Source organism: Halichoeres trimaculatus, unplaced genomic scaffold (assembly GCF_033239565.1).
Source record: "Halichoeres trimaculatus isolate MK-OKI-2021-1 unplaced genomic scaffold, fHalTri1.1 fHalTri1_scaffold_3, whole genome shotgun sequence".
NCBI lineage: Eukaryota > Metazoa > Chordata > Actinopteri > Labriformes > Labridae > Halichoeres > Halichoeres trimaculatus.
In genome coordinates this window covers 16,431,066-16,447,552 of record NW_027437181.1, presented here as the reverse complement: position 1 = coordinate 16,447,552, position 16,487 = coordinate 16,431,066, and the positions used below count along the sequence as shown (strand labels likewise).

Sequence of the window (16,487 nt, the reverse complement as noted above, 5' to 3'; positions counted from 1 at the left end):
TTTACTAGTTGTTAATAACGAGTAGCCACTGTGTGAAAAGCCTACAATTAGAGTGGATTGAGTTCAAGGATAATAAGCAGTGTGGCTCTCAAGTGCAGCACTTGTTGCCTGCGCTGTATATGGGAAAAGTGCACCTTTCTCAGCAGATAACTGTAAAGATTCTAATTCAATCTGATTATGCCATCTTGTGTTTTCTAGACAGAAATGTGTGGACAAAAACTGAAAAAAAAAGTTTTGAGTTTTTTTTTGTTTTTGGCCACCTCTGCAAGCAGGATGACAGAGTACATGCGTAGTCAGACCAAATTAGACTCAACTATATCTGCCAAGAGGAGACTTTTGAATGTGTCAGAAGTTTGGTTGGTACAATATTGACAAGTGACACTGACAACCCCGATTTGAGTTTTTTTTTTTCTTTTTTTCTGTTTTTCATTCTTAGTTTTAAAGCAGTAAAATAAGTAGTGAAGTCTTTGCCATTTTCAGCACGTGTGATGGAGAAAGGATGGTGTTGCCTCCCTTACAAACCCATGATTCATGGTTAGAGGTGTGGATGGCATCGAGTAACCTAAAACACTTTGATGAACAGCTTTGTGTTTGGTGGATTTGTCACATTGTTGGTGCTATTGTCTCTTTGCAGACGCACGCCTACAGGTTCCAATAACGCGCCACCCATGATGCGTGATTTCCATAAACTATGACAAAAAAGTCAATTATACCACAGGAATGACACTTTCCTGAGATCACTCGAGAAAGTTTTGGGATGCTGGCAAAGAGTCAGGCAAATATCACCTATTACTCATGTTACTTCGTACATTTGGGGCTCCACTTGCAAGCACAGCGCTTCGTCACTGCATAACAATCAGATGGCTGAGTGTTGGCAGTGCAACTGATGGAATTTTACTGAAAACAGATTTCGCCTTTGAACTTCCAGATATTTTCTGATCGAAAAAGTACCATCCCTGGCTTTAATCGCCCTGATCGCTTCGGTGTGATTACGCTTCAGGAGGACGTTGATTAACTTTTTGATTTATTTCCGTCCGACAAAATAACGCAGCTCTTTAACAGAATTTGGCCATGTAAGTATGCCTAAGGTTTCTGGTCCAGCAATCAAAACATTAAAAAGCAGAGGGGGGTGTTTTCTTATTTATTTTTTTAAGCAGCAGCAACAAGTTCCTCAAAAACTTGACAGTCAGACATAGGAGCGCTGCTGAAGGTGATTTCTGATTTGTCTGAGAAAAGGCGACCTGGATGTGCACTGTCCATGTTCAAAATATCAAAATGACCAGTTGTGCGTGTGCGTAATAGGCCTATGGCCCTCCGCCAGAGAGGGAGTTAACAGTCTATAACACAAACACGTGAATATGGATATGGCTCTGAAGTTTTATGTCTGTGTCTTTGAGGCTCGATGCGGATTTAAAAGATTTGAGGCAGTGAGCGAAGCACTAGTCAGGAACTAGTCTCCACATAAACTTGGATTGCCGTCGCTTATTTCAATCACGTAAGACCCCTAATGGCGTTGTCCGGGCGAGGGTGTTACGTATATCTGTACAAGCTTTTCTGACAAGCCCGGCTTGTTGATATTTTTCCTTACTGTAGAGCCACCAAGGTGTTGCCTAAGAGAGTTTAAGCACGCCGATATTGCAAAGGGTTATTAGATTCATAAGTCAGCGAAGTGGTGGGCGATCTACTGAGCACAGCTGAAGTTCTCATATGATGACTTCAAACAAGACACATTACCTACCAGCATCTGTTGGAGTGAGTGGATATTAAGACACTTCTATCTCCAGGACAGCGTAGGGGAAAATGGTAAGTAGCAATGGAAACACACAGCATATGAAGGATGATTACCAGTAAATAGTCGTGCTTGCTGTTTAGTCTGGCAACGCATTGCTGGAAGGGTTGGACTCAGTGGCTACTTGAGAAACTCAGTATCGAGACCTATGTCTGATGAGGCTGATGTTGACAAAGCTTGTGTGAAAAGAGACTGTGTGGCATTTCTCGGCTTAGGATATGCCGGTACAGTGAGAGAGGTAAGGAAATATTACATTGTGTCTGCGCGCAATTTGTGGATGAGATGTAGGAATGTGTTGGAGGTGCTGTGGCAGTGAGGGCTTTATATTTTATGCATGTATGCATGTTCTTTTTAGCGCCGTGAAAAAGCAACATGTGCCACTTCGCCTGTGACACTTGCCATGAGCTATCAAGAACAATGGGACTCACTATCAGCGGTTGTAATTTGGCGTGAGAGTGGAGCCTTTATTGGCGACTATAGGCTACACTGAATTGAACCGGCGTTTGTGATATAGGTGCCGTTATCTGAAAGGAAATGTCCGACCAACATGTGATCAAATATTAACAGGACTGGTTTGGCAAGGAGGGGGGAAATACACGTGACAAGACGCAGAAGCAGCAGAGTAAAAAAAAAAAAAAGCAGTTTAAAGTGGGCTCTCAAACAAAAGTATATAGATATTTTGTTGGCCCCTCATAGTTTCCCTTGCTGTGTTATGCTTTCAGCACGTTGGACAGAGGCACCGGAGTCGTGCATGGACTAAAACGCCGAGTGGACGCCAACTCTCTTTCTCTCTTTTCCCCAGCCCCCCTTTGCCAAACCTGGGATTGTTTTTTCAACTTTTGGTAAGCTTATTCTGAGGGAGCCTGTGGTCTGTAAACGGAAAATAAACGGGATTCTGAAAGAGAGGAAAAGGGAATTAAAACAGGGAGAGAGGAAAGAGCGCTTGCCATTTTAAAAGAGCCCGTGCTCTAAAGACGTGTTTCTTTCACAGAGCATTGTGAAAGTTGAAATGTTAGGTCTGGTCTCTCGCACAGCACATTCTCGGTACCTATAAGCCCCCCCACACTGCGTTAAACTTTGGGACATGCAAGTCTTGGTCGCGGAGATCTAACCACGCACATAGTGGTTGTCAGCCTCTTGTAAAGGTAAGAGCACAATCCATTGTTTTCATGTCACTCTTTTGTTCCTGTCGTCTTTACGGGCTTTTCTGCAGAGAACTTCGGCTGTAAAAACTACGGCTTCTTCGCTGGAGCAGTGTGTGATCATTGTGGGCAACAGTGACCGAAATAACTGAAATGTAATCCGTGCCAGGTGACCAATATCTCGTAGGCATCTGTCTTAGTTATTTTTTGTACATCTGAGAAAATTCAAGTTATTTTTATAAAATATTAACGTGTGCCCCTTCGTATATATTTTAGATCAAGTGAGACGTTCAAAATAGGACTCGACTTCGTGCTTGGAGATATTTCAAACACATCTTTTTGGAGTTTCCGAACACTGCCTGCTGCAACATAATTTGCGTAATCGTTGCGTTGTGCCTAATCATGCTCCCAATATGGGACTTAAGACGCTGCAGTGATGCTTCCAGTCTGCACGAACTGGAGTACTGATCCTGGTGCATGACATAAAACAGTCAGGAAAAGCCTCTGTAGTCTTTCATCTATCCATCTATCTGTGCTTATTTTTTCGTGTTTGGTCTGCTGCAGTCATGTTTTGTCTTGATTTCAAACCCTCTGGATTTTGTTATCGACCAAAAATAGCCCTACTCTTTACCCCCACCACCCCCTTCCTCCCTCCCCCCTTCTCTCCCGTCATCGCCATCAAATCACTTGTGTTTTTACTACGACCGCTCCACGGTTTCATTCATAAGGTGCTTTTCACTTCACCTGCTACCCTACCCCCCTCTTTTGTCCGTACACGGCTGTGTCGACCTGTCAAACGCGGGCTACGGATGAATAATGTACAAAAAAAGATAAATTAATTCTTAATGGCTCTGACTCCTGTAATTCGTCGGCTTTGCCAAAGTGAGCCTCCTTTACAGTAGCATACAAATTGTTCCATTATTTCCGTGTAAAATTACAATAAAGATGGGCGTGGTCAAAGTGCATCCACTGACAGATGTTATGGCTGAATGTGATGGAGAGAGATAAGATGGCTTGATACGCAAATGTTCGGGAAGCTGCGTAAAACCCTTTTGCTTTCCTTTTTTATTCCCAAATGAAGGCAGGCGTCAAATCTGTCACGTGTGGCTGATAAATTTAAATTATCATCACTCTGGGATTTTATTTCTCTGCTCTCATGGAGGACATGTAGCCTAAAAAATCGTCTCGCACCAATGCAGAAGCGCTGGATATTGTCGATTTCCCCGCTCTCTTTTCACATCTCTCACTCACTCTCGACTTCTTTTTGTTTTTTTCTTCCTCTTTTTTTTTTTTTTTTTTTTTTTTAAGATTTAAGGTTCCTGATCCAAGACGAAAAACAACTGCAAGAGGAGAGAAAAGCCCCAACGCCCACTGTCAGTCCTGTTTAGATCAGAACTCTTCTTGCGCCTCTTTTTGACATAAAATAGGATCCAGTAAATCTATAATTTCTTCTGAATTATGTTTTCTTTTGGCTATCTTTCGGCTGGGTTTTACCCAGCGGTGCAATGCACACATATCGCTTTCTGCATATAACAGTCTATTAGTCGTCATTTTATATGACAGTGAAACCAAAATAGATCATATTACTTATCAGTCTGCCCGGCATTCATAAAAAGACCCCTTTAATAACGGCTGTGTCGCAACTACAAGAGCCTCGTTTCCGGCTCATCAATACCAATATCCGTTTACTGCACAAAAAATGATCTGTCAATAATTTTTCAAACGAAACCACATTATTTTTAGTTTATTTTGGGTCGGAAGAATTGTGATACTGAGGAAGAATATTTGGCCTTTTGTTCTCCGATTTCTCAAGGTTTTTTTTTATTATTTTATTGTAGCATCTTTACGGGTTGTATTTTTGTATTCGGATATAATCCTTTCTTTCCTATTTTCTGACCATGTAGCAGTATTTTTTTTCGACTGAGACGTGGGATTATGGTGTGGGCGTGGGCGTGTTGGGTGGAGGAGGAGGGATGAGCGGAGGCGGGTTAGGAGGGGTCTGTGGGGTGGCACGACACACTTTGTATGTATGAAGGTTTTTTTATAGCACTTTTCTGCAATGTACGTCAGCGGATCAGTCCATAAATGGGGTTGCGTGTGTTTGTGTGCGGGCGTGCGCTTGCGTGCGCTCGCGACTGTGTGCGTGCGTCTCCGCGTGTGTTATCTTTACCGAGAATCTCCCCTCTCCCTCTCTCTCCGTCTCTACCTCTTTCTCTTACACTCTCTCTCCCTCTCTGCACTCTCAGCTCTGCAGAGTTGGGGTGGGCGTCAATAACAAACCTGATGGTAGGTTTTCATTACAAAAAAATCAGATGAAATTTTTTTCGGTAGGCCTGTTGATTTATCGATTAAATGAATTCTACAGAAATTAGGGCTGACATAGGCTAATGGTATTTTCCGGTTGTGATAATGCCTTTGTTATAATGTACATATTGGCCTTAGTGTAGCCTATTCTTTCTGCTGTGTTCAATTGGTACACTTTGTGTGCTGAAGGGATTTGCCGAAATCTTTTCTTCCGGTTTTCAATTAAGGGTGGTTAATTTTTAATTCCTAAATGACTACTTACTTTAAGAAATAGCTGAAAACTCGAATTCCAGTTGTGCTTTCTAACTTCTCTAACGTTTTCATTCATAGAACGTAATGACCACTCTATTTTTTATTGTATTATATTTATAAGTAATCGATTATTTTGGACTTGAAAAATCTGGACTCTCGGCGGACGGCTCGTTATATTTAGAGGGAATATTAATCACCTCACTCAATATGGAAATTCAGGCTACGTCGCCCGCCGTCGCTGCTGCTGCTGCCACTGCTGCTTTAGTCACCACCATCATCTTCATCACGAACACCTTCATCCAATTAGCAGGCTTGTTTGAACAAGTTCGAACCTGATTCGGAACCTTTAATTATCAGTGATTCGTCACAGTGTCGTGATTGTCATTTAGCAGTAACGAAGCCCACGATAAGTTATTAATACACCGTGGATGTGAAGACGTCTTATACGTCGGACCACTGCGGGACTACAACGATTCATTACACCGTCTGTGACGTGTGTGTGTGTGTGTGTGTGTGTGTGTGTGTGTGTGTGTGTGTGTGTGTGTGTGTGTGTGTGTGTGTGCGCGCGCGCGCGCGGAAATGTTGGATCATGCTGGCGATCCATTCAAGTGCCTCCCACCGTGTGAACATGCAGTACATCACTGATCCCAATCAACTTCCCGATATCATAAAACATTTATAATTGTTTTTCCTTAATGTAGAAAGAGTCAGGCTGAAAGCTAACATATAAGCGGATTTTTTTTTTATTTACAACCAAAAATGTGTCATTTATTTGGGAACAAAAATGAGTCTAGTTGCTTATACAGACAGGATATCTTATAATAAACAGGCAGGATGCATATCCCAGCTGCTGATTTCCTGTTCTTCAGTCTTACTTGAGTAGCAAATGACAAATGTCTGCTTGTTCACTCTCAAAACAAATACTTCCACTTTTCCAAGTAATTTTGTGTTGTGATTAGTGTGTTTTCCCACAGTGGTGAACCATGCAAAGGTTATTGATGCTGTGCTTATATTGGATTGGGGAAGGGGGGTGTATAAGCTAAGAAAAGAGGCACAGAGACAGAGAGGCTTAATAGGCTGTGGAGTAATTTGCAGTCTATGCCACTATAGACATAATGTATCAGCTGTAGCAGTATGAGCAGGGAGGAGTGCATATGGAGCTCAGAGGGCTGCTCCTCTGTGTCTGCATCATGTTTCCAGTAAAGTTTATTATTGTGATAGGATTGGTGGCATTAATTCCTAACTCCTGAATGTGATAAGAGAAGGCCTTAAACTGAGTTTACCTATTTATCAGTCTGGAGTTCTACCTCCTGTTCTCCAGCTCGCCCTTGTCTCCTTTGACGTCATCAGACCACATTCACAAATGTTTTCTCAGCTGACGTGTTTTTCTTTCAAGGAGAAACACAATTTCACTTTGATCGAAATCCCCCATGGCCTTCCTTTATCCCTTGTGAAAATGACATTTCACTAAATGTCATTTCATTCGTGTTACACGGTGCTCCTCTCGCACAAGGAGGCATAATTCTACCTGTTAAGTGAAGCTTTGGGCAGTGCAGACCTGTGTGCACAGTTCTGCGTTTGGCAACAGAAGCTTTGAAAGGTTGGACAAGAATGTCATGTTGTCAGCTCCCCTGGTTATTAATTCTTCTTCTGTCTGCTGTACAAACCAAGCTTTTACTGCACTTCCCAGGAGCTCAGCCATCACATAGTGGCTATTCCTGTAGAAGTTTGCCCTGGTAATGATAAGATGGGTTCGTACGAACACTAAAGAAATAGATTAAATATCCAGCCATGAAATCTTACACCCCAGTTCTGATGAATTAGCGGTCAAGTAGTTTTCAGAAGGACTCCTGGCTGCTTTTAACAGCCTGATACTATCACAATGTCTCTGGCACTCAATGGCATGAATCAAAGAGGAATCTTTTTGCTCCCAGTTGTTACACATTTTGTGTTTCATTCAGAAATGCAGTCCTTAAAGCTGTACATGAGCCAGCAGACCTCACTTGTGTTGTATTAGCCCAAATGAGAGAGCCCATGTTGTTGTTTTTGCTCGTCTAATGAGTTGCCCAGTGATTTATTTATGAATTACTTGTTTGGAACAGCCCCCTTGTGCAGTGTGCTTTTTTTCATTCTCTTTGGACTCATGTCGCTCAGTGATTGCTGATGCAACTCTTTGTCATCCAGAGTTTGCCCTCACCTCCTGTGAGCCTTCGGGGAGGACTATATCTATCTTGGCATGTCCCCGGGTGTGTTGGAGGTGGGAGTGACTCATTAAGCAGGTGTGAGTATCCACTCCCATACTGCTACATGCCAAACAAGAGCTCTGCAGCTCATGGGCTCGTGCAGGGAGGACTCATGATGGCAATACAGCAAACACCCCAATAAATCTTTGCACTGGACCAGGGCCAAGTCACAAGGGTAATGAGCAGCTATTTTCCCATTATGCTCATTCTTGTCATCATCAGGGGTGAACTTTCCAATCCTTTATCACCTATTGAGATGTTGCAGCTCATCTGGCACTTTTTTTTACATTCAATTTAAAGCATCTGAGTTATTTGAAGTGACACCACCCCTGAAGATCTGTGTACACACTATAAGTGCGTTTGTTTGGCTGACATTTGGTAATAATAACCTGTGAAAGCCGGTTACTACACTGCAGAGCACTTGCAGGGGAGTCATCCATCTGTTGTGGAGATGGCTCACTTTAAAAAGCAAGCAGAAGCAGAATTGTTGCAATAAGTTTAAATCTTTTTCACCCTTCAGTGTCTGCTGCAACCCAAGTGTTTCAGCACTTCACATTTTACAGCAGCCTCATATTCAGGGATTTATCTATATTAGAAATTACTCCAAATCACTTATTCTGAGGGAAGATTCTAAATCATGTGCTTGAAAACGGATTAAAGACTCATGTTGCATAAAAAGGGTGTAAAAATGCATTCACAAATGTGCTCCACTGAGTCAAACACCTTCTTTTCTAAAGCTCATTTGATATAAAAACACCCAACCGCCTCACTCTCTGCTCACCAGTACAAGAAGTGCTTATTTTTACTTCTCTGAATATCTAATTTTACATAAATAGGCCATCTAGAAATGGCTCGCAGTGTATCACGACTTGGTAGAGACGCGGTGTTACGCAAAACCTTCAAACAAAAGAGATAAAAAGAAAGCCTCTTTGCCTCAGTGAGTGAAATACGGAAGAGGAGAGGCTTGGCTCGTGCTTTATATATCGCCAGACATTATGGTGAGGATGCAGGCTGCTCGGTATGCGGACAAACACAGGCACATAATGCGCACGGAAAGCGCATTAATAGTTCCGCCTCGGGGCTGTTTAAACAGGAGTTTGGTGGCAACCAGTCAGCCAGCGGCAGGTCACATGTTGCAGCGTCACTGAGTAGTAAAGTTACTGTAGTTGCAAAGAGGCTTCTCATTTCAGCTCCAGAGGTCTCCCATCATCCTCCTCTCCTCCTCCTCCCGCGGTGCTGCTGCTGCTGCCGCTGCAGCGTTTCAGCATGCGACAACTTCAGTTTCAGACCATCTCCACAGGAGCCGCGCAGCCATGGGAGTGCATTACCTCAGCAGCCATGCAATTTCCACCATCAATAATTTAATCTATTTGCTCCAAAGCTGAAGAGATATCCTGAAGCTGGTCGGGGGAGAGCGCACACACACTGAGAGGAAAATATCGCGAAAGTAATTTACTCAGGGAGTTGTCCAAAACATCCCAGATGACACTTCTGTCCCGTTGAATGGTCTGTTTTACGACTGGGCAGTGAAAGGTATGTGTCTGTTTGTTTTTCGAGAAGATGTTTGAAGAACTTTTTAAGCTTTGTTTGGTGTGTCTTGAGGAAAGATAGAAGTGTGTGTGTGTGGGGGGGGGGGGGGGGGGGGGGGGGGGGGGGTATAAGTGTGCGTGAAGAGTTGAGGAGGGGAGGGGGCGGGGGGGGGTCTAAATGTAGCTCGCTCAAGTCCGGTTCCCCTGCGAGCAGAACAGACAGCGCAGCAGCCTGAGAGAGGAGATATGTGTAACCTTATCCTCACGTTCATTAATAAAAAACGGAGTTATTATGTTGATTGGGTTTCCAGTGGAGAGCACTAGCTTAGCAGATGTAATCTAGAGGAAAAAATACGCTGTTGTTTCATCATTACATTCAGCTTGAGCGATGCGCTTTCTTTTTAGTATTACACTTTACGTTACAAAGCTGAAAATATCCAAGTTGGTTTGGCACTAAACTGCAACTTTAGTACTCAAATATATCACCAAAAAGTCTTAGTTCAGGGTGTGTGGTATTTGTTTGGAATCAAACTGCATTAGCCACTGTTACATTTTAAAACATATCTCTATAGTTTAAGTTTTGCTGGACTGGAAAGAGAAGAAAAAACTTTGATGAACTCATTAAGACTTTATAGGAAACCCGAGACATAAACGCCCTGCTACAGAGGCCCGCAGACACCGCTGGGTCTACTTGTTGGTGTGGTGCATGCTCATACAGAATAACTTTGAATTATTGTCAAAGAGAGAAAAAAAAACCCGCGTAGAGCTGTGGTAAAACTGCCTCTTTTTTTTTAACATGTGCGCATACCTTGGCCAAGAGCATACCCGAGGATCATGGCCGTAATTCAAAGGCTGCACGCGAAGATGTACTGATCATTTTCTGGCGTTTAATCCAAGTAAGATACATTGTTGTACAGAGTTGTGACCCGTGCCAATCGAAATTGTCTTAATAGCTTTTTATTGAAATAACACACAGGACCAAGCGCACTCGTTCAAGAAAAAACTTTATCTATCTATCTATCTATCTATCTATCTATCTATCCATCTATCTATCTATCTATCTATCTATCTATCTATCTATCTATCTATCTATCTATCTATCTATCTATCTATCTATCTATCGTGTTTCACATAAGCTATGTAGGGAAGCAGAAAGGTGGAAGGTAGAGGAAGGGCAAAGAAAGAAAGTTTATTTTTTATTTCACGGTCTCATACGCCCTCCAGTGTTCATCATTGAAACTGCAGCCTAGTTAACTTGGAGCTTCACTTTGGCAGTATCATAGCATTATGTTTAAAGTGTTGGTAATTTATTTCGAAATAAACTATGGCTATTTTTTTTTTTCATTTTATAATAATTCATTAAACAGAGTTAATGTCGAGGATAAAGTCTTCAAGAAGGAATTTGTGACGACAGATAAAAGCTAGTCATGGTTTTTCCTTGATATTTGTATTGTTTCTAGCATAATCTTTTCATTGTCCACCAGTGTACACAGTGTGGGAGGGCGGTAGTGTCTGGTTTGGATAGCACAGATCACTCAGCAGCTCTTTGAATGCTGTTCTTTCTGAGGCAGTGGCCCGGGTTGGCCTGGAGGCCAGGTATAATCCCTCAGTGATGCTCATCTATTACTAAACATGCTCTGAAACTGTGTCAGATTGAAAACAGATCTCAAGGAAACCGGCTTCCACATGTGTCAGCCATTACTGCAGACAGGTCTAACTGCCTATCTAAGTGCTGCATTGTGGCACAGAGGGGGTCCTTGGGTATAAATTTTGATATCATGTGCTACTTGTGCTTTCTTCTTCTACTAGCTGAGCATTTGGCAGTGTATGCTGGACGTGTTGAACATGACAAAACATGTTGCTAGGTAAATAGCTCTTGCACTGATCTTGAGGGGTTGAACAAAGAGGGTAGCCCATGAGGCAGTAGAGAGCAAATGTAGCTATAGGTTGTGCATTTCTGTCTGTTCGTTTCTGCTACGTGGCGGCACATTTCCCTCTCTATCCCTCTCTATCCCTCCTGTTTGATGTTTATTTTTCACCTCCCTCCTAACGGTTCCTAAGATATCTCACCTGCTGTTGCTGAAGATGATACCATAAAGTGTGCAAAGAGGCTGGTGGGGTGGGGGGAGCTTCACTGACTGTGAAATAATACTATAACCATGCTAGTCCTTTCATGCTTTAGAGAAACTTTTCAGCATCTGTCAAAGGAGGCATTTATCACCTTAATCCCCACCTGGCACAAAGAATAAAACGCCAGGCTAAGTTACATATCCCCGACATACAGCCGTGCGTTCAAAGCAGATGAACAGGTGGTCATTTGGAGACGCCAAACAGTACACAGAGTCCACACTCACCTGTCTCCATTGTTCTGAGTGTTTTATGCCTTAGGTGTTATCCTGAATAAAGACGTGTTTGAGCAGCAGTTATTGCAGAAGTGATTTATGTTCAAACAGAATTCAGTGGGATGTACTTGGATTGAGTTTAAAGACTCTAAAATGTAGACAGATGAAACAGGCGGAACTACATCTTTGTGTTTGGTACTTTCATAGCCAAACCAGCAGTCACAGAGCTGGTTCAGAGGCTCAGAAAACTTACGTTTTCTTCAACACATTCCTTCATATGCACTTCCTCCCTTGCTTTATTATTCATGCTCATTGTGTTAACTCACAAGCCGCCTTTTTCATTAACAGCAAAATCCAGCAGTGCACATAAAACGTTCCTTACTGGATGTATAAAGCAAGAGCAAACCAATCACTTGTCACATTTAGCCTCCAGTAGATATAGGCCAGAGATCCCCCGCCGGTCCCACAGCAATTAAATGATTCATTGGCTTTATCGCATTTTAACAGGATGTTGATTGAGAGCATAAGCCATATTGATTGTCCTGATGGAAACAGGAAATCACAGAGATAGAAATAAAATCATTTGTTGTTCCCGGTGTGAAGGTACCCAGGGGAATGGCACGCAATTGCACACTGTTGAGTGGCATTACCCCCAGCTACCCCCTCTCCCCCTCCCTCTCCTCCATTCTCTCCCCTATGGAGACCTGGAAGAGACGTCATCTGTGGTTGTTATGCTGCGAAATGACGCTGGCACTCTCTCCACCCCCTGCTACTGCAATATTACCCCTGTGGTCTGTTACGGAAGATGCAGCACTCCTCGTCTGCACCATTTCCAGCATGAAGTTTGACGCCTAACAGTAATCAGCCCTCTGCCTTCATTTCCGTCATGTGGAAGTAGAACCATTTGAGCGTGATGCTGATAATAATATCAGCCTTAATGCATCCTACACATAAGGGCTCGTGACTGGCCTCGATCCCGTAAACCTACGTGGTTTTCTGTTTCTGGGAAGCCTCACAGAAAAATCTTCTTGTTGGAACCAAATCCTGAACAATATTGAAAGGTTATTAAGCTGGATTTTGCTTATTAAACTAGCTTTTGTCAACAATATTGAACAAGAAATTTGAGAATTATCTCCTTAGTATTGGCTTTGTCTTCACTGCTGTTTTAATTGGTGAGAGGAAAAATACCCCTATCTCGCCCTGCAAACACTCACACACACACACACCAGCCCCTCCCCATGCCCTCCCCTTAACTCACACACTCAGGAGGACCGCGTCACTGAGCTTGGGGAATGAATGGCTCATTAAGAAGAAGGATGTGATATTCTGAATAGAGACTGTGAGACTCCCAGCACGTCTATTTTTAAACATATCTCTATGGCAGTCATCGTGGTGTTGGTTAATTGCAGCCATGGCCCCAGATACCAATTAAGAATGAAACAAATGCTTTTAAGGTGGAGTTTTTTGCTCCTCCTTACTGTAAAAGTCCCAGTGTCTGCTCTGAGTGAGCGTCTTCTCGTAGTGTATTTCCTGCATGAAGTTTTGGACATGCAAAAGTGCAATCAAAGCCTCATCCAGGCTATTTTTAAATGAGCCCCCTCTGGAAAGTAAGAGCTAGACTTTTGTTTTATTATGGTTGCTTTGATGTCTTGTAGGATTCCACAGATTTATTGATTTGCTCTGAGCTTCTCAAAGGTAAGAGATGCTTATGTGTTTTGCCAGTTCAGTATATCAGCTCCACCTGTCTTTGTGACTCTTTCCCCCCTCCCTGACAGTTCTGGTTTCTGAGTTGCTCTCCAGCACTGAAAGGACAGCACATCTTTCTGACATTCAGTCTCCACGTCATGAAGCCTCTTCGCTGTCCTTGTGCTGAAAACAAACTGTCGCTCAACAAACTCCTGATTCCCTCCTGTGACTGCGCGGGTTAGCATCAGACCGGTCCTACATCACAGACCAGTTTTTATCAGAAAATAATAATTAAACCGCGGTTTCAGTGTTTGTGACGCAAACAAACCATTCCCCTCTCCGTCTGCCAGTAAGTGTTGAGCACTCAGAGGTTGATAATGCTGATTTTGTTAGCAGATTTAATGACCTGGTCAAACAGCAAAACATGGGCTCTTCAAACAAAGACAACAAACATGTCATATCCTAAAGTCAACACACGCAGGGCCTTCTCAAATGTCGCTGGCACACAATTGATCCTCACGTGGTAAAAAAGTACCTGCTGTCGGTGTTCTTACTCATAAAGAACAAAACATAACAACTCCAAGGCATGAATGAATTTGAAGGCTATAAAAATCTACCAAGTTCTTTATAAAGTTTGAAAATGCGAAGGAGGTGAACTGTCAAGACCACATAATGATTCACGCAGTGTGGAATGAGTGACAGGTTGAGTCATTATCAAAGTACACACACTTCTGCTGCAGTAGAAAAAAACAACAGTTTAACACAGCTGTGAAAAAAGCTCATAAATAATAACAGGCTTGTAAGGATGTAGCGACATCCATTTGTGTGATCTTATCTTTTGTAATAAGCAATCTCTCTGATGCTCTGCACAGCTTTTGTGCGCCACTGCCAACAAATAGAAATGTAAGCCAGACATCACATAGGAACAGAATGATAACAGTTTGCAAACAATTTGAAAACACTGATGATGACACTGTGCCAAGATCAGCCTCATAAAACAGTTTATGATTATTCCAAAGCTACTGGCTCCCTCTTTGGCTTGCACAGAAAGAGTAGAGGGTGTAAATAAGAGGGGAGGCTTACATGGTGCATTATGGATCAAAAATAAGCAGGCTTCATAGAAAATGCTCTTTGATTAACCATCTTGTTCCCTCTCCTCCCCCTGCCTCCCTCTTCTTCGCTCTTTCTCTTTACAGTTCCACCAGGTTAGAAGAGTGATGACCATCCTGTTCCTTACTATGGTTATTTCATACTTCAGTTGCATGAGAGCTGCGCCCCTGAGAGACGCCCCGGGCATGCGGGGCCATCGGACGGAAGGCTACTTGGGCGCTGCTGCGACGGCCGCACGAGGCCACGGGACTCCACAGAGTGGTGGTGGGCCGGGCCAGCGCGGGGAGCTGCCCTCACTCACAGACACATTTGAGCAGGTGATAGAGGAGCTGCTTGAGGTGGAGGGGGAGGCAGCACAGCTGGGACAAGGGGCGGATAAGAGCCAGGGAGGTGGGGGCCTGTCCTCTGTGGTCACGGCGGACACCAAGGATGTTGATCTGTATGACTCGAGGGTGATGATCAGCAACCAAGTGCCTTTGGAGCCGCCGTTGCTCTTTCTTCTGGAGGAATACAAAAACTATCTGGACGCCGCTAATATGTCCATGAGGGTGCGGCGACACTCGGATCCCTCGCGGCGCGGAGAGCTCAGTGTCTGTGACAGTATTAGCCAGTGGGTGACAGCTGTGGATAAAAAGACGGCAATAGACATGTCTGGGCAGACAGTTACCGTCATGGAAAAGGTCCCTGTCCCCAATGGCCAACTGAAGCAATACTTTTATGAGACCAAATGCAACCCCATGGGGTACACAAAGGAGGGCTGCAGAGGAATAGACAAGCGGCATTATAATTCCCAATGCAGGACAACCCAGTCCTACGTGCGAGCGCTTACCATGGATAGCAAAAAGAAGATCGGTTGGCGGTTTATAAGGATAGACACTTCATGTGTATGCACATTGACCATTAAAAGAGGGAGATAGTGTATAAAATGTATAGATTTTATTGAAGAGTTTAAAAAAGAGAATAAAGAGAAAATATCTATTTGTATATATACATAACAGGGTAAATTATTCCGTCAAATGAAAATTTTATGGACTGCATGTAAAAAAAGATGAAGTTTATACAGTAAAAGTGATACTACAGTCTATTTATTGAACATATTCATGACCTTGTAAACAATTAAAAAAAATCTGATCAGTCATTTGCGCCCAGTTTAAATTACTATATCACATTCCTCAAGACATTGTGATTTGTTTACGTTGCCAAGAATTAGAAAATGAAGGAAAAAAAACAGGCAAGGAATGAGAGAGGACAGTTCCATCTTCAAAAGCTTGCATGCTGCTTCAATTGTGAATCTAGAAATTCTCCACTTTCAAAAAAGGAAACGATGCTGACCAAAAAAACATTCCGTTTACATTTTCAGCAGAAAAACAATCTTCCTCTCAAGTAATTTATCTGTTTACTGTTCTAAACTTCTCAAGGTAATGTTGGAATTACATACTATGTCAAGGTGCTGTTGTCAAAGCTTTGCTGTTTATTTTTTTACCCCCACCAGAGGACAAGATATATATATATATATAAAAATCATATATAAAAATATATATATGTATATGAATATACATATATATAAAATCTATTCATTGACATGTTTCTGGGTTAATATTATTCATTTTGTATGTTGTGAAGTTGTTTGCAATATTAAACTGAAATATTTGAAGAAATAAAAATGACTATAGGCAACTGAAAAACAAAATCAATGTCGATAAAGTTTCAACAGTGTATTTCCAGGCAGAAAAAAAACTGTACGAAGCAGACAAGCAGGCAGGGAAGAAGAATGGAAACACACAGACACACATGATTGCACACAAACAAATGCTGTAAAATGAGACCAAATTCAAATCATGAAAAACCAGATACTTTATGGATATTTGCATCCTTTGATGTCAACTCATGGAAGGAAAAAAAGCTCCTAAACTTTCCCTGCTCCTCTACCAACACTACAACACAAACCTACAGCATGCTCTTTGAACGTTCAGTGTTTATACTTGGGTGTTCAGAGATTTACTGAAATGTTACTCCAGCTGCACATGTGATATTTCACAACAGGAAGTTAGCGTGGGGAGCACCTACACACTCACATGTGTAGACTAGTA

General features: G+C 42.5%; 1 protein-coding gene across 7 annotated transcripts; it reads left to right on the top strand.

Annotated features, from left to right (window-relative positions):
* The first annotated feature begins 877 nt into the window (after positions 1-877).
* bdnf (brain-derived neurotrophic factor) lies at positions 878-15,984 on the top strand. 7 transcript variants are annotated; one of them, XM_074666625.1, is made up of 3 exons: positions 1,937-2,027; positions 2,512-2,631; positions 14,484-15,984. In XM_074666625.1, the coding sequence occupies exons 1-3, from the start codon at positions 1,938-1,940 to the stop codon at positions 15,312-15,314; spliced, it is 1,041 nt and encodes a 346-aa protein (XP_074522726.1). In that variant the 5' UTR covers position 1,937; the 3' UTR covers positions 15,315-15,984. The 7 variants fall into 7 exon arrangements, with proteins under 7 accessions (XP_074522733.1, XP_074522728.1, XP_074522727.1 ...); XM_074666632.1 differs by lacking the exons at positions 1,937-2,027; positions 2,512-2,631 and adding an exon at positions 878-1,073; XM_074666627.1 differs by lacking the exons at positions 1,937-2,027; positions 2,512-2,631 and adding an exon at positions 1,442-1,803.
* Positions 15,985-16,487: the final 503 nt, after the last annotated feature.